The 18,086-nt window shown below is 43.3% G+C and overlaps 1 protein-coding gene and 1 long non-coding RNA gene across 5 annotated transcripts; one reads left to right on the plus strand and one right to left on the minus strand.

The window, feature by feature from the left end:
* Positions 1–2,057: 2,057 nt before the first annotated feature.
* On the minus strand, positions 2,058–12,136 carry AGA (aspartylglucosaminidase). Of its 4 annotated transcripts, none has more exons than XM_032869851.1 (9): positions 12,010–12,136; positions 9,935–10,088; positions 9,171–9,283; positions 8,191–8,303; positions 6,839–6,953; positions 6,013–6,066; positions 4,962–5,061; positions 3,926–4,059; positions 2,058–2,318 (listed from the first exon to the last, which is right to left on the minus strand). In XM_032869851.1, exons 1-9 carry the CDS (start codon positions 12,134–12,136, stop codon positions 2,218–2,220), a joined length of 1,011 nt encoding a protein of 336 aa, XP_032725742.1. In that variant the 3' UTR covers positions 2,058–2,217. The 4 variants fall into 4 exon arrangements, with proteins under 4 accessions (XP_032725742.1, XP_032725741.1, XP_032725740.1 ...); XM_032869850.1 differs by having other exon boundaries at positions 4,962–5,069; positions 5,991–6,066; XM_032869849.1 differs by having other exon boundaries at positions 5,860–6,066.
* A 1,834-nt stretch (positions 12,137–13,970) lies between these two features.
* On the plus strand, positions 13,971–17,878 carry LOC116874947. Its single transcript, XR_004384094.1, has 4 exons — positions 13,971–14,078; positions 14,530–14,663; positions 17,363–17,478; positions 17,702–17,878. It is a non-coding gene; the product is annotated as an uncharacterized LOC116874947 (long non-coding RNA).
* Positions 17,879–18,086: the final 208 nt, after the last annotated feature.

The following is an 18,086-nucleotide window of genomic DNA, read 5'->3' on the forward strand; positions in this document are numbered from 1 at the left end:
TATTTGTGGTTAAGGTTTTCTGTTTTGCCTATTGCACTAAAAAGTACCAAAGACTGAAGTTCACCTACAGTAATAATGAAAAAATTTTTGATAGTGTTGACACCCAAATCCCTTCCTTTTTCTGATGTTGTTTAAACTGAGCTAAGATAATGCCCACTAGACTCCTCCTTTGCTATGTTAGAAACCTTACAGGAGAGGAGAGTTGAAAGTCTGTGAGCTGAAGAAGCAGGAACAGATTTAGGTGGGAGAGCTGTGTGGGTAACTGTGTGTATCTGCACAGTGTAGAAAACTTGACTAGCAAATCCGAGTGACAACATTCATGCTCTCAGAATCACTTAAAGTTGATTAATCGGTATGTATGCTAGGACCATTTAATGTCCCCTAAGTAGTAGGCAAGTAATAGAACATTTTCTGTAGGGTCAAAGGAAAAAAATCTGGCAGGATGAGGAAGGTGTTGTAATCCTAGCTCTTACCTTTACCCTAAGCTACCTCCCAGCCCTGCATTTCCACAGTGGCACAGCTAGGACAGATGTGAAGGAAACCACCAACTACTGTTTGCATAAAAAGTTAGATCATGATCAGTTTTTCCAAGGTTCCCTTCCCCAAGAACTTTCTCACTTTTACCAAGTTTTAGGGAACAAGTTCTAAGTTCCATTTATGATTGGCTCAGTTTTTTTTTTTTTTGAACTAATTTCACTAGTTACCTAAGTGTCTCCCCTACCAACCTCATAAACACTGATAATCAAAATATCATCATTAAAGAGGTGAGCTTCCTCTCTGCCCACTGTCACCAGGGACAAAAAAAAAAAAAGTATTTCTAGCTTTTCAAAAGAAAAGACAACATGCTTGCAGCATTTAGATAGTATGATATTCAAATCGAGAACTTAAATATGATTTCCAAAGCTAATTCCATTTCTGTCTTTCTATTTCCATTTCCCCATATGGGGAAAATTATTTCCATCGGGAAGAATGTGAGTGGGAGAGAAAATACATTTTAAAAACACAAGTCCCTTGCTTTTGATGTAGGAAAGATGTTAGGTGTGGAGCCAAGGGCCAAGAAAGAATTCTTGAGACATCTTTGGTGTAAAAAGTGGTTTTATTAAAGCACAGGTACAGGTCCCATGGGCAGAAAGAGCTACACTGGGGCCCACTGTATACTTTCAAGTTGGGAGAGGGTTAGGGAGTGTGCAAGTCTCTACGGAATTTGGAAGCAAGTTTTCCAGGACCTTGAGGGATCTAGCTATTGTTAGGGAAAGGTCATTTATTACCGTCTCCTAAAACCCTAGTCATGAGACCCTTTGGATGTATGGTGAGTCATATGCTTGGGGGATGATTGCCAACACGCATCCAAGGGAGTAGAGATAAAGAAAGTTTCCAAAGGAATTTTTATATATTAAAGTAGACTTACAGGATGCTGGGGGTTGGGCTAGGATTGCCATTTGCCCTTAGCAAAGTGTCAACATTGAGGCAGCTAATTTCCTAGAGGAAGGCCACTCGGTCTGTCTCAAGGACTTGTCAGTGGGCTGTAAGTAGTGAGGAAATTTCATAATTTTCCTTCTGCCTTTGTTTCCCACATCAGTTTTTATCAGCTAAACTCCTAATTTGCTGGGGAATGACAGGCCATGAAGACTTTCAATTTAGTTCTTCTGCTGGTACATGGCTGCTGAAAGTATTAGCAGATAACCAATGTACAACACTGGGATTCCATCATACTGCAAGCTTAAATCTGCTTCCTCAGTGATAGGAAGTGATAAGAGCCCCATCATTGTAGGGCAATGAAACTGAATCAGGACTAATCATGATGACTCAACATTATTTTGTTTTTTGGGTCTAAAAACCTTGGACACTCTCATTATTTTAAGTATCCAAATACACATTATTTCCTTTGTCCTTAATACGTCAATGTGGAAATCAATCCCCAAGGTAGCAATGTCTTGAAACGTTGAGCAGAAATCCAAATAGCACTTAAAATGTAAACATATACAAAACACTCACATACATATTCACGTTCAGGGGAGACAAAGCTTAAATGAAAAGATTCCAAGAACCATGTCGGATACAGAAAGGGAAAGTGCTGCTTCAGCACACATTTATTGTTGTGCCTCTTTTACACAAGGAAGGTAGGATGCGTGAGGCATAGAACCCGAGGACAGTGAGTCACCTTTTCAGCCTTTGTTTCTTTCCTCTTTAAATAGAGACGCCGACGGAAAAGATGGATTAGATGCAGTCTACTTTTTCTTCAGTTGGCTGGTTTTTCAGAGAATTATAAACCATGAAACTGAACTGAGTAAACGTGGGAAGTTTACTGCAAGCAGCACCTGGGGCCAAGAGAAGAGAAAGTCACCTGGGTAAACAGAAGACGCACATCTTTACAACCAATACAGACACGGCTCCTTTGCCTGGCCACCGGCTGTCATGGTCCCGAAGTCAGCGGAGCCACAGGGGAGCGTGCAAGGCCAGGAAAGGAGAGAACGGCGGGGAGGAAAGCCATCTCTTCCCACCTCAGAGTACAGGCCGGGTGTCTGCTGGTACACACACATGCTGTCTTTGCTACTACTGCTTTACTCCGGCTTCATATCCTTTTCTTAGTAAAAATAATTTACGCAAGTGCTAAAAATGTTAGTTCCCTAACCACTGAGACATGCCCCTCTTTCAGCCCTAATCTTCCCCTCCTCCTGCTCCCTGTTCTTTTCCATTCTTCTCCCACAGGAACAGCTGTTTTTCAAGATACCTGAGTCTACCCCAGTGCACCTTACTGCCTCCCCATCTATGGCAATGTGGGTCTCTTCCCTGGTCCAAACACCTGCACGGTCCCCTTCTAATGCCACCGCTTTAGATAACCAGTCAATTTTAAGTCCATCTACAATTACATAATTGTCATTTTTACATCTTGTTAAATGCAACTTTGAGCCTTCTGAGGTTTATTTCTTAAGATGGAATCAATCAAACTGACTTATTTTAAACATAAAGCCTCCCCCCCCACCCCGGCCATCACTTTTATTGACTTTGCTATCTCAATACTTAAAAAAGAATAAGGAATTCCTCAAACAAGTTTTTCAAATACAGAACTGTGGGAAGTAAAGATCAAAGGACAATAATAAGCAGTCTAACCTAATAAGTTATTATTAGGTAATAATTTATAATATAAATTATTATTATAATATATACAATTATATAATTATATTATATATTATATATATAATTATATTATATATACATATAATTATATACTTATATATATAATATAATTATATATATAATATATATAATATAATTATATAATTATAATATAAATAATTAGGTAAGCAGGCTCCCCGCTCAGTAAGCCATGTATCTTCCTCATCTGAAAATTCACTAATGAGAAGCGGCAGTGGTTGGTCTTGAAACACTTTGCAACTGTGATAGGCTTGTATGGAAAGTAAATGAAGCAAAAGACATGCCTCAAATGCATCCAAAAATAACTCTGCCGACTTCTTTGGTTTACTAATTAGTAATACAGTTGGTACCTTGGAGCCCCAAGATCTAAAGGAGACATTAATATAATGAATGGAAAAGAAGCAGGGAAGATCATTCGTCCCTATCGACCTCCAATTAATAACAGCATTTGACTAGAGTAGCCCATGTCAGCAGGTCCCGGAGCTGAAGCTGAATTTCATGGTGGACCCATGTCAGAGATAAGAACGATGAGCCCAACACTGGGTCATAAGCATGGAGAGTGAGCCAGACGGGGCGGGGGCGGGGGATTAGGTGTATTTAAGCACTCTGGGGGTTCTGAAAGATCAAGAGTTAACCCTGACCCAGTGCCTACCCTATACAGTCCCTGTTTTTCATTGGATAGGAGCAAGTTACACCACGATATTTTATAGTGTATGTTTTCAACAACATTTACAAGCTCACGCAAATACGAATTCCAAATAAAACTCACCATAACTTCCAGTCACATTGGCACATATCACGGCCCCAAAGAAGTTTGGAAAATACTTCTGAATTCTGGAAATCACTTTCTGGCAGGCTATGGTTGGATCTTCTCCTCTTCTCATATAGTCTACAGCTTGGTAGCTGATTTAAACAGAGGCATAACTTCAGTATCACAGAGTCAACAGAGTCCAAACTTGTGACCTGAAGTTAGAAATCTAAAACCATTGGAACAGTCACATTTGATAAAATACATAAGGAGAAGTCAGTAATTCCCGTGAAAGCGTCAACATGAAGGCGAGTAAACCTTGATACAATGTCTATCTTTTCAACTCGTCTACCCCTTCTTTTTAAATGCCCGTTCTTTTTGGCTCTGGCTGGTAACTGGTACTTAGTCATAGCAGCCAGAAGTCCTAAAGGACAGAGATTACGTTTAAATAAGAAATGGGGCTACAATTAATGGGGGAAATGGTGGGCATGTGCACAACAACATCCAGTTGTAATGGTCGTCTTTCAGTAATTAATTGTACACAGTGACTGCCTTCCGTACTTTTATCAATTACCACAGTTCTTTTTTTTTTTTTTTTTAAGATTTTATTTATTTATTTGACAGAGATCACAAGTTGGCAGAGAGGCAGGCAGAGGTGGGGGGTAAGCAGGCTCCCCGCTGAGCAGAGAGCCCGATGCGGGGCTCGATCCCAGGACCCTGAGATCATGACCTGAGCGGAAGGCAGAGGCTTTAACCCACTGAGCCACCCAGGTGTCCCTTACCACAGTTCTTTTACTCGGTGGCCTTACATAAATGATTTGAATGCATCGTAAGTATTTTCATCTGTGAAGTAAAGCAAGAAATATGCTATTTCAGAGGACAAGGCTGACTTAAATTATCGCCATCGAAAATAAGAGGTGAGGGGTATGGAAGCAGAATTTCTAGAAAGCTCCTGTGCACACAAACCCAGACAGCCTAACACAAACAGTTATTTTCTGTCTTGACAGACACCATCTCTGGTCAAGATCTGGAAGGCCCGAAAAGGGAGAAGTCACACCTGGGAAGAAAGCGCATCAGAATGTCGCCGTCGCCTGTGGCTGCAGCCGCCCCCGCGCTGTCCTCCGCGTAGGCACCCGCTCCGGGGACCGGCGAATCTCCTACTCGACTTTGTGAGGGCGCAGCACAAAAATTTAGGACAGGAAAAGCAAGGGTGAATGCCCCCGTACTTTACGAGAGGTTTCAACAATAGGGGGTGTTTCTACTTTGCCGCTGATGATTGTTCTAAGTTAATTCTTCGTCAGGACACAGGGAGCAAAGATTCTCATTAGTTTGTCAACAAAGGTTGCCACAAACCCCAGTTAATGATGGAAGAATCAGATGCCAGCTCGTTAGATATCAAGATGGCACAGATTCTTACAATTATTACCTTAATAATCTTACAATTATTGAAAAATTCTTACTCAATTATTACCATCCTTTACCATCGAATTTCTGGACTATCTCAATAGGTTACCACTGGTTTCCCTCAGCTACAATCTATTCCTGCTTTCTCTCTCATGTGCCAGTATTTTACCAAGGTTCTTCCTTGGAATAAACCTTGGATGTTTTTCTACTACTTCAAAATAAAATCCAGAAATCCTTAAACTGACTAAGGACCTCCTGCAAGGTGCCAAAGCTGCCTCTGCCCACCCCCGCCCAAGCACCTGACGTCCATGCAATTTCTCTTCTTCTGGTGGGAGCCCTGCACCGAGTAGGCGCTACCCCAGGTCTGTGCGTGCCTGAGCCCAGGTGCTCGCTTCTCTTCCCCAGGCTCGGGCTTGGGCCCCAGCCTCTCTCTGCTGGCCTCCCCCCAGCCGACTGCCAGCTGACTCAGACAACCCCTGCCATCCCTGAGCTCCATGGCAGGGGCTACAACGCCCAGGCCTTTGGCCTGTAGCAGCTACTCCTTTGCTTGCCTCCACATTTCTTTGTCCCGGCGGTACGGGTGGGGTTGAACTCTACGTTTTGCATCTCTCCTGAGCACCCTGCATGTGCCGCTTTATACTCAATGTGTATTTGTAAGACCTCTTCTTTTGGAAACACTAACCCAGGTATTTTGAATTTTATACCGTTTGTAGATGTACCAGCAGCAGTACGCCCCATCTTATGGACTACGACCATGCCTAGAAGGTTAAAAAAAAAAAAATTACTGTAGCTGTCAGCTCTGAGGTTTGCCTCAAATCTAAACAAATACTTGAGCAGCTGGTAATATAAATATCCTCATTCAATAATTTAGGTAGAAGAAAATCAGACGCTCAGGAATGCTGAAAATTATACCCCTTGCTTAATTTGTACTGCTTCAGAACCCACTGTCATAGCATCATCTGGCAGACTTTCCAGATCCTTACTCTTCAAATTGCTCAGTTACCTTTCCAAGGTAATTCCAGAGCAAGTCTTTGACACAGAATAATGGAAATTTTCAACATGACAGCTTGAATGTGGCAAACATAAAGTTATTAAAGAACTACATCTCAAACAGGGGTGCCTGACTTGCCCAGTCGGAAGAGCACGTGACTCTTGATCCGAACGTCAAAAGTCCGAGCCCTAGGTTGGTGTAGAGATTACTTAAATAAATGAATAATAAAAACCCCTACATATCAAATAAAGATTTAAAAATCTATGAGTGGTTAAACATTAGATTTTAGGGGCCTTGTGTAATTTACCTAAATGTATACAGATGCAATGGAAAGAAAAGTGTGTGTGTGTGTGTGTGTGTGTATGTGTGTGTGTGTACACATAGCACATATGTATAGCCATGTATGGCCTTACTTGGCAGCCAAAACAGTTAAATTCACCTTCTGGCACATAAATAAGGATTAAGAACTTAAGAACTACAGATAGACAATTAAAAATGGCTGAACTTTAACCATAAAAATTATATAAAAGACAAATTACCAATTGTATCATGACCGTAATTATCTCCTGTTTCTTTACAGGTAGGACCTTCTTGCTTTAAGATACTAGGTGGCTTGTAAGGCCCACAGTATTTTGAAGGATCTGGTACAACATTCTGCGAACGAGATTTAAGTTTTAGTTTTTAGAAAGGTTCATTTTAGCAACTGGCAAGTAGTCACATACAATGATGAAACATTAGTAAGAAATCCAAATGACGTCTGGTAACTGAAAGGTATGAATTAAAAACAAAAGATCAGCTAAGTCTTATGTGAACAGATGGATATAATTTTATTTAATACCTAGTCTAGTCTCAGAATTATATAATACAGAATAGACATCTATATTGTCTGGAAAAGATCCCCAATTTTTCTCTTTATATGGCTAAAGTTCTCCACATGATGGCAGATATAAATGAAGATTTTTGTATTAGATCTTAATCCTCAAAGGAATTAGGTACACAGCCTGACCTTTAAATTTCAGGATTTGTTCTCTGGCCAAAGAAGAATTCTGAGATTTAAAGCAAAATCTATTTTAAAACCCTCTTTATTTCAAAGCTAGGTTCATATGAACATATTCTAAGTTGTACTCAGATTCCTCTATGGATTTAAAGATACAAGAAAATGATTCAAATTCATAAATTTAGGTTGTACATATGGATTAGTATTTAATCAGGAACCTGCTACTCAGGTCTTACTCATTAGTGCACTTGCTGCCTCCCCTGACCCAGTTTTATACACTAGCCTCCTTCAAATGCTAACCCCAGAGACTCGCTGGTTACTCAAAGGTAATTAGGATTTGGGAGAAGACACAGATGAGAGACTAAGGTAGTGCGCAGAAGGGTTCTGGACTGCAAAGACAAACAGATTTATGCTAAAAGTCCCATTGATTTAAAGACAAATGATCCCACCACTAACACACTAGTCACCTAATAGTATAGATCTAGGCAATAAGGCCAAGATACTGGGCATACTTCATACACATAAAATTTAAGAAATATTTTAGACAAATGGTTTCTAAACTCTGATTTTTTTTTTTTTTAAGACTTGGAACCTTTTGTTGCAAGGAAATACAAACAGAGCCCTTCTGACCGAGGCCACCCCCTCTTTCCCACAGCAGAGCGGTCCCAGTCTGAGAACTGTTGCCAGGATCCAGGAGTTCCTCCACAGATGTATTTAGCACAAGCTAAAGAACGTTCTGGAACATCCACGCCCAGGGAGTCGACTTAAATCGTTGGTTCTCAAGTGCAACCAGGGTAACGACCAGCACTTTATGAACAGGTAGCCAACAGAGAGCAGACGGGATGTCGGTCATATTGTCTGGCAATTTACTTTTAACAAATTGGGTCTACATACCCTCCAGTGGTTTGGCTGGCAATTTCGAGCAAGCCAGTCTGAGTGAAGGGCTCGAGAAGTAGTGGTAGATAAGTCCTCATTGACAAACCCCATACTTTCAGCAAACTTGGTGGCTAGAGATTAGGAAGAAAAGAAGAAGGTAAATTAGTTAAGCACTACCTTCTAAATAAAATACTTGTCCAGGAAGCATTCTTGGTTAGCGGTCTCTCAAACAGATGCACACAATGACTGAGAAGAACATTCAGACACAAGTAGTTTTAAGGACATCGGTTTCTAGATCTCAACATGCCACAGGTCCCATCTCTTCTCCTGGAGACCCCTGGGGTGTATATTATAACAGTTCTTGGTTGTCTTTTCCACCCCCCCTTCACGATCTCCTTTTTTGCACACCCGTCTCACCCAGCAAGAATCTTACCGTTCTAACTAGGGCGCAGTGCCTGGCGCTTAGACACCAACCAAAGGGCCAGCTGGACTCCACGCGTGAGTGACAGATCCTCTAGCTGGTCAGGTAGTTTTTAATTCCGTCCTTTGGCAAAAGTGAAGGACGCCTAGCTGTGGAGTTAGCTAATTCATCCTTTAAAAGTAGTTTTGTTTATAGATCACTGCACGATCTTTGGTGTACAACTTGGGAGACATTCAAGCAAGAGAGCTGCCACAGCATAACTGCTCTGGTGCCCGTCTTTGGCTGGGACGAATGCTCCGTGGTCTCACACGATACAGTGAATTCAGGGAGAGAAATGGTGCAGCTCTCGCCTCCGCCCAGCCATTACCTATCTACAGATAATGAACTAGGTTTTTCAAATCCCATTTTAAAGATGAAGGAAGTGTGAATTTAGAAGTAACTTACCTGAGGGTAAATGGATACTACATAAAACAGATGGAATTTGAACTTGGGTCGGCTTTGATCGATTTTATTTGTTCACAGTGAGGAACAGAAGAGACAGAGGACTAGATAAAGCTTCAGTGTCATAAAAACATACCTGACTCCCCCACTAACAGCGTGTGTGCTGTATGTTCCAGCACTTTCCGAGCCACACCAATCGCGTTTTTAATTCTCCTGAGATCTCCTACCGCTCCTACATTCATAGTCGTGCTGCGAGAAGAAAAGTGCATACAACTGATTAAGGTACTTTCACAGGTTCAAAGATGAAACAATACTGGTTTACTGGGAGCAAGAGTTTTGTAGGATAAACGCCACCATCTTAACGTTACCAGGCTAGCACATGCATGAAGTTGATACAGATTCCCAAAAGCAGACAGATTAAGGAACAGACCACAAGTCCAACTACCACGTACTACAACAGCACTGCCATTCTGTTTCTCCTGATTCCTTTTTTTTTTTTTTAAGATTTTATTTATTTGCAGAGATAGAGGCAGGCAGAGAGGGAGGGGGAAGCAGGCTCCCTGCTAAGCAGAGAGCCCAGTGCAGGGCTTGATCCCAGGACCCTGAGATCATGACCTTTGCCGAAGGCAGAGGCTCTAACCGACTGAGCCACCCAGGCGGCCCACTCCTGACTCAATTTAAATGCAGCTTCCGAAAGGGGTTTTAAGGCTTTGGGTCATTCGTAGCTTGGGATTCTGTATGTTCTAAGACTACCTACTTCCATGTGATATTTCTATTATGATGATGAGGGGGAAACTCCTTGTGTCTGGACTGGCCAGATACAATAAGCTAGGGGTTTTGACTTGACAAAGCTTACGCAGGCCTCTGTCTTGCTCTCAGTAGGTTCATCGATGTTCTTACCCGTCCATGATCATGGCGTCCAGTGTGGTTTCTCCGAGCTCATCGGGACTCCCTCCAAAGCCCACGGTGCCGTCACACTGCTCGCGCTCACACACGGCGCAGCCCTGCTCAACCGCATCCAGGGCAGAGCCTCCAGAGGTTAACGTCCTCCATGCTGTAATCAAACCCCAGGAGTGCTGGCTTACATACTGATTTTTCTTCTCGGTGCCAAATGCAACAAACCAGAAACGTTTTGAGAGCTCATATTAAAAAAATCACATTTATACTAAGTTAAACAGAATTCTAGTTTAGTAAACGCTACAAAGGAGGTAGACAAAATTATATAATGCAGTTATTTACAGTGAAGAATTTAAAGCCTGGTTACTGATAGACTGTGAATGTTGGTGTTTTTTACTTGGTAATATTTCTATGCTGTGTAAGGAATGTCTTCTCTCCTTCAGTTTTATAAGTGAAGCCACTAAAAGGCAGCTAAATAGAAAATTCATTAAATCATAGTCTTATAAATTTCTTCTGCATCATTAGATTATTAAAAATATATACAGCTAGTACTTTTATTGAGGTAACAGCAGTCACAGCAAGTCTCAATAACCATACCCTAACAGCAGATAATGACAACGTGGGCTTCACATGGCTTCTTGGTCCACTAATGTGCACAACAGCTTTTCAGGTAAGTACTGTACAATTACTATCCTCATTTTAAATAGGAGGAAGCAGACCCGAGAGGTTAAGTAACAGGTTCAAGGTCACACGACTGGTAGGTAGCAGAGCCGGGATTTAAAAGCCATTCTGGCTCCAGTGGCCATGATTTTAGCAGTATTTTTTTCTGTGAAGTCCCATACATTGAGAAGGAAATGTACATACATGAGAAGGAAAAAAAAAAAAAGATCTTTGATGGTCAAGGTCTTCATTAATAAAAATAGAATTCTTTGAAGGGAAGGAGATATTACTGGTCATTTTAAGTTTTACTACTGGGCCTACAGGCTTTAAAGTATATTTCAAGAAGTTCCCCTTTCACTACAGGCGACCTTTATATGTCCCCTGCCTTGGCTGCTGGACTTCCTGTTCCGTCTCCTCACCGCAGCAGTTTGCCTTGTTTTTTCACTTTATCTGAATCCTATGTGCCGCCTAGAACTGACACTTAGCTCCACCGAATTCCCGAGTCAATTCTGCCCCAATAAGTTGTATTAGCAACGGGGGAGGAGTCTGAAATTACTCTTGGGGTAGTAGGTCTTGGAATGAATGAAACAAAGCCTCAATACATAAATAACTGATAAGATCATGGTATGTACGGGATTGAATCAAAGCATATAAGATAGGCACCTAACTCCGACGGGACATAAGGGCAGTAAATCAAGGAAGGCTTCCTGAAAGAGGTGATAGCTAAGTGGTTCTCGATCTTGGCTGCAAATCAAAATCACTTAGGAAGCCTTAACAAACCCAAACAACGCAGAGGTCCTGTTTCCAGCAGTTAAATGAACATCTCAGGAGGTAGGGCTCAGGCACGGGTATTTAAACTAGCTTCACAGATGATTTTAACGGCCAACCAAGACTGAAACACTGTTACTTCCCGGTGGCAACTACATCATGCCAGCATGTACCAACAACAAAAAGTAAATGTAAAAAGAGTATGTGCGCTTTGGAAAATTAACAGCCGTTTGCAAAGCTGCAGCTGAGTTCAGGATACTGGGGAGAGCTGAAGGGTCTGACAGGCGGAAAGGTGACAAGAGACAGGCCCCGGGAGAGAATGGATGTCAGGTACACAGCGGAGGCGCCCCAGAGGAGGCCCTAGCAGCTGTAGGCCAGCAACAGGGTGGAAAACAAGCATGCGCGGGGCCGAACGGAGGGCGGATCGTGACGTGACGAGGACCTGGAAAGCAGCAGCGGCAGGCAGGGCTCGGCGTCCACTGCGAGAGCCGCCCGGGTGCAGGAGGCGCGGGAGGGCCCGGGAGCGGAGGCTGCGGGGGCGCTGGCCCAGGCCCGCGCGCATGCCCGCCGTGGGGGGGAGGTGTCAGCCGGCCGGTCGCCCCCCAGCCAGCCCTCGCAGCGCAGTCCCCGCCCCGGGCGCCGCCCCGCACCTGCTTCGGTTGCATTCTTAAAAGGCCAAGTGTTGAGCACCAGGGGCAGAGGGCTGGAGCTGTGCGCGAGCCCCGCGCCGAGCAGGAGCGGCACCAAGAGCAGGACAGCGCTCCACCGCCGCGCCATGGCCGCGCGCCCGGCGGAGAAGGGGCGGAGCCGCCGGCTGCCCGCGGAGCGCGTGATCCCGGCGCCCCGCCCAGCCCGCGGCCCCGGCGACTCCCCGGGGGCGCGGCCCGGCTCCCTCTATTCTCGCGAGACCTGGCCGCCTTGGGCCGCGGGAGCTGCGGGAGCTTGGGCTCGGGGTTCCCGGGCTCTTGAGGTCCTACAGATTTCTTCTTCCTCTTTTTTTTTTTTTTTTTTTTTTTTTTAAATAGCCGAGTTATTGCTTTCCCCCGTTGTGAAAGGCAGACTGAGCCTGGAATGAATTTATGCAGCCCCGGGTTGCGTTAGGACGATTTTTGTTCGGTTTCCGCTCACTGTCCTTTAAATAAAGAGTTGAAGTAAAAGTTCCAAGTTGGAAACGCAGCGGGGGATCCCTGCCGCAGCTCGGGCAGTTCCGGAGCGCCGGGAGGCTCGCTTGCTCCCAGCCGCGGCGCTCGCAGGCCGCGCTCTGCTTGCAGATCCCGGAGCTGAGACGGCGGAGACGCGGGCTCCGCGGGGTCCCCGAAGGGCCCCGCATCCTCCCGCGGCGCCAGGGCGAGGTCGGTTCCTTCTGGAACGTCCTTCACCTGGTCCCCGACATCTTTCAGGGCTAAACCCATGTTTGAATCAAGGTGGGATGGAGACGTCGCGTTAGGAAAGCACACACTGACAAATATCAAAGATCTTGAAAACGGTTTTTAAGTAAATACACTAAGCAATATAGTGTGGGAAACTTCCTTTGTAAACGTTTACTTACATCTTTGTAACTAATGGGGAGGTTGGGGGATGATAAAAAGAACAGGTGGCCTGTGAATTGTTTCCAGAGCCGCCTTTCATGTAAAGACTTGATGTGGGTAACGCCTACAGCTGTATTTAATTCCTCAAAGAATTCGGTTCCATCCTGGTGGTGTTCCCTGGCTGACCCGCCCTTTCAGCTCTATGAGCTTCAATTTGCATCTCTGTATCAGGGCGACTATTTTTGACTGAGATGGAAATAAGAATATTCCGGTGTTCTAGCTTTAGGGCTGTGTGTATCTTTGCAAAGTTTTAGGAAATCCTTTTTACAAAGGCTTCAGCATGCTTTCCTTTCCCTCTGGGTACAGAGCTTCATTTTAGCCACTGGGAGAAGGCAGAAAAACTTCCGGTCAAGTTCTTTTTTTTTTTTTTTTTTTTTAAGATTTTGTTTATTTATTTGGCAGACAGAGTCACAAGTGGGCAGAGAAGCAGGCAGAGAAAGAGGAGGAAGCAGGCTCCCTGCTGAGCAGAGAGCCCAATGCAGGGCTCCATCCCAGGACCCTGAGATCATAACCCCAGCCCAAGGCAGAGGCTTTAACCCACTGAGCCACCAGGGAACCCCTTCCTGTCAAGTTCTGATGATCAGTTTTCAATGCTGCCTCCTTCTGACCATAGAGCTACACTAAAAATAATCCTTTTGAATGTCTCAATGGGCCTCAGCTGAGACAAACAGTAAATGCTCCTGACCGTATTGAACAACCCTTACATATAAGGGGCATCCTCAAAAAATGTGCAACGAATATGACCCTGCCAAGATCCAGAGCCACTCTCAAAGATAACCAAAAGAGAGAAAGACGAATTTTCCTGAGAGCTGGCAACCACCAGTAGGGCACACTGAGAGCAACCTGCTTTTCTGCATGGCCATATTTTGGGCCCAAGCCTGACAGGTGCCAAGTCAAGTTCTCAAGACACAAAATGAGACAAACAGGAAGGCAGCAGCTGTACCCAGGAGAGAAAGGATTGACAGCCAGTGGGTACCCAAAAGCAAATCCTTGTGGCACAAATTCAAAGGTCTAATTCTTCAATTCTTTTTTGCCTGCCAATCTGAATTTGGAAAGGAAGGGACAAAGTAGAATTTTACCTCCCTCTCTCACCAGACACCGCAGATGGAGATCTGGGAAAGCTGATTTTGGTAAGAATTCTTGCCATTTGCCAGCTTCTGCCCGTTTCCCTAGGATTCTGTGTGTAGGCTACAGAGGGAGTGGAGTGTCCCAGCTGGTCTCCTCCTGGTCCCCAGAAACTATGGAGGAGGAAAAATTATCTTCCTTCTCCCCTTTATGATAGTGCTTCACTGAGACCCCTTTTATTCTAGGACAGCTCCTTAATAGATAAGGTTGTCTAAAGTAGTTTAAAGTTCTCCATTGTAGCTGCCCCAATTCAAGATTATTTTTGGTAAGCTTACCCTGCTTATTCAGCTATAAAACAAAATTGTGTTCACCCAAAGCCTCACACTGGACCCAATTCAGCCAGACCCAGTCCCACTACAGCCAGTTTAGGAGCTAGCCCAGTTTCCAAGTCAGACCGGTCCAGTTTCCAAGGGGCACCTAGCTTGGTTTCGAAGTCAGACCCGGTCCGGTTTCTAGGTCGGACCTGGCCCGGAAGAAGGAACTCTCAGATGAAGTCTGAAAGCTCCTAATGCAAAAGCTGCGGATCCATCAGGAGCCTCCCAGCGTGTCCAGAGGCAGCAGGAAAACGGCGGAGCTCTCGGGACTCACAGGTACCTTCATGTGGTTGCTTGTTCCTCCTTCCATTCTTCTCTTCTGACCCCAGAACTGTTACAAGATAAAGTGAGGCATATTGAAAAATTTGAGTTCGTTTGACAAAAATTGATTCAAATTGGGCAGCATCCAATCTAGCAGATGGAAGGGAGCTTGGACGAGCTGCACAGATTCAGACTTCTATAGGGAGAATGGGGTGGGGACAAGGAAAGTTAGAGCAGGCAAAAAAGTAGGTTAATTACTCCAAGGTTATTTTCCTTTCTGGGGACATCGGGGGACCACCAGGTAGATTACCTGACTGGCACTGATCAGGAGATTCCTGGTTGAGTGGGTTAAGGTTCTGTTTCTGGGAAGAGCCAAGACTATAATTAACTCTTGGTTTGGTGATAGAAGCTATAGCATAAGCAACTTCATTTTTAGACCTGGTACCTTGTTTTTAGCAACACACATGGTAGAGATCACTCATTTTGACAGTGTGGTTGTCTAAGCACACGGGCCGGCGTGAACCAGGAATCCCTTTGGAGCTCTGGAATACCTGACTTTTGCCAAAGGAAGCCACATCATCAAGTAATTCTGACAAGCATTTACAGATTTACCCAGACTTTTAAAGCATTAACTTGGTGGGGGTTGCGAGGTTTTTCAAAATCTTCAAGGGTTCATTGCTATGAAATCAAATACACAATTTAAACAGCTTAAGATGGTCTGGAAGAAGTATCCCAAGGCAGGAAAGTGCAATTGAAGAGAAGTGTTATACATTCCCACTATGGGATTTTGGAGGAGGAACAAGTCATCTCTGCTGGTATAATCAGGATAAGCTAATGCCATGTGAAATTTAAAGGAGGGAGTGAAATAGGATAAGAAAGCAAGGGAAACATACATGTGCTTTAAATTAATTTTCATTAGCACCTGAACTGAGCCTTAGTATTTTTGCTGTATGAGGAACCAGGACATGGCTTCAGCGAAAAATTGTGTAATACAATGCATGAAGGTTTGGTCTCAGTGCCCACTGCTCCCTGTAGGTCCTGCCTTGTAATGAAGTCATTTGTGTTTCTTCTGACCAAAAGAGCCTGAACTTTGTTACCTCTACTAAGCCTACTCTTTTTCTAATAGTACTCTCTCCCCACTTGAACTCAAAATTCCTAATAGAGAAATGCAACTCATCTGTTGGTTCAAGGAAAACGGCTAAATTATTCTGAAGTGGGAATGTCTGGGAAAGAGTCTCAATAGGTCCGCTTCCCCAAGGGTATTTATAATTAGGATAATTAATATGCCACCACCAAGGAATCTGACTTAGTGGGAGGCTTTTTAGCATCCGTTAAAATACCCAGTGGGTCTGCTCTCCAGTTAACCTAAACTTAGAGTCATGTCGGGAGCTCTGTCTTAAAGATGTTGTCATACCCTGGGTATTTGGATTCCTAACGGATTGATTTTTCGTTGACTAACATTTGGAGAATAGTTTTGAGTTTAGTCTCAGAAGTACCATGTTACTCTTAAGTTTTCATATAACTCGATCCTTATGCTTTGTTTTGAGGTAAATCTAAGTGAAAGGAGATATCAACGAATTAATTAGGTAGCAGACCTTTAAAAAATAATGGCCCAGGGTTTTCCTAGCGTCCTCTCAAATTTTTCATTCTTTTAAATTATTTATTATACATACCAGTAGAAATATGTAGCTTTACTGATAGAAGAATTAGTTATTTGTTATTTTTATTTAAGTTTAGACCCCGTTACATAATTTTCTTTGGTAAGATGTTTATGTTGCTAAGTAGAACTTAAAACTGTCAGTAAGATAGAATAGACTCTCAGGGAGATTCTAAAGACATAGATTTTTAAAACGTGGGCCAACAACCCATCAGCCTTGGTATACTCATTTACTCTTCCTGAGGCTCCCTTTATCTGAAACCCCTAGAAAATTAGAGTGTTCTACTTTGTCTTATAAAGGTTTGCAAATGAGGGTGGGGTTGTGAGAGAAAGGCAGAGTACTTTGCAGATTGAATAAAATTCTTTTCTTTAATTGGCACTTACCCAGCATCCATTCAGTGATGTCAGGGAGGAGGCGGTCCAGAAATGTACAAAGCAGTAAAAAGAAGGCAATCTGTGATTCAGAAATTTCTACAGGAATTATAAAGAGTTGGCCAGATACCTATAATGCATTTTAAAGGAAGTACTTAGCATTTCCTTGACTGTCTTAAATGGTAATTAAAAGTCAGGTTTTCCTTCCACTTGGAGCTGTCTAAAATTTGGTTTAAGTGTTTATAAAAATGGTCCATCGCTGGGTTGTGAGATTTCCGAATGTCTTGAAAACATCATTGTCCAGTCTTACCAAGGAGACAGCCTCAAATGGAACGTTAAGCGATGTTACAAATGGAGTCTTCCTGTGTGGGGTGTGCAGGTGGGTACAAGAAGCTGCAGGCTCCCCTCCATTTCCTCTAAACTTCATGGCTTTCAATTTATCAGTCTCAGAGGGATGAAGAGTTGAGTCTCTCCTGATAGCATTTGAAGCTGTGGTTCCACAGAGGATTTAACGCCATAGTTGCGGGGAGTCTAGGTATTTCAAATCTGAGGCTTAAAAAACTAAGCCATCCCCTCCGGCTTTTGCACTGATGCTGTGAAATCCATTTGAGAAACATGCCGTGTTTTGCTACTTGTTCAAAGCTGTAAGCGTGACTTGGCATTGAAATAATAATTTCTTTTTCAGAAACTCCCCACTGGACCTGGGTTATCTAAATACAAGTTATTTATTTGATTGGCATTTGCTCTTGTCAGTTTCGCAAACTGTAAGTAATGAGGGCGGCTAATGTTAGAGCATTCGCGGTACTGTGTTTCTTTTTTTTTTTTTTTTAAAGCATTTTATTTATTTATTTGACAGAGAGAGAGAGAGAGATCACAAGTAGGCAGAAAGGCAGGCAGAGAGAAAGGGGGAAGCAGGCTCCCCGCCAAGCAGAGAGCCCAATGTGGGGCCCGATCCCAGGACTCTGGGATCATGACCTGAGCCGAAGGCAGAGGCTTCACCACTGAGCCACCCAGGAACCCCGAGGTACTGTGTTTCTAAGTTGAATCCATTTTCGCATTAATCTGGGAACACTTGAGCATTACTCCCTGATTGTATGTTCTGGATGAAATTAGAGTATCTTTCATTGTACAGATTAAGGTGTTATTATTCTATAAATGAGGAAAGAAAGTATTCTTCCTTCCTGAAATATTTTTTTTTCCGGTTTATGCCCCCTGAAACCGTTTGTCAAATCCATGGCAGATTCAAGTCCTAAACTTGTTTTTGACTTTTTAACCTTTAAAAGTCATCTTAGTGACTTATGGGCTAAGACTGTATGATGGAATATTGGCCTGTTCAGTGACCTTGTCTCAAAATAATTTATATACAATGTATTTTCAATTTGTAATACTAATCCTGGGCCAGTGCTACA

This window comes from Lontra canadensis, unplaced genomic scaffold (genome assembly GCF_010015895.1).
Source record: "Lontra canadensis isolate GAN:19392208 unplaced genomic scaffold, GSC_riverotter_1.0 scaffold39, whole genome shotgun sequence".
Classification (NCBI taxonomy): domain Eukaryota; kingdom Metazoa; phylum Chordata; class Mammalia; order Carnivora; family Mustelidae; genus Lontra; species Lontra canadensis.

Excerpts from the sequence above, each read along its gene's own strand:
- AGA (XM_032869849.1), bottom strand. The coding sequence starts at position 12,136 with ATGGCGCGGCGGTGGAGCGCTGTCCTGCTCTTGGTGCCGCTCCTGCTC. Across the intron at positions 5,062-5,859 it reads CGGGACAAAGAAATGTGGAG|GAGATTCGCCGGTCCCCGGA; the intron begins GCAAGCAAAGGA and ends AAAGTCGAGTAG. Across the intron at positions 4,060-4,961 it reads CTGATGCGCTTTCTTCCCAG|CTACCAAGCTGTAGACTATA; the intron begins GTGTGACTTCTC and ends TGTTTAAATCAG.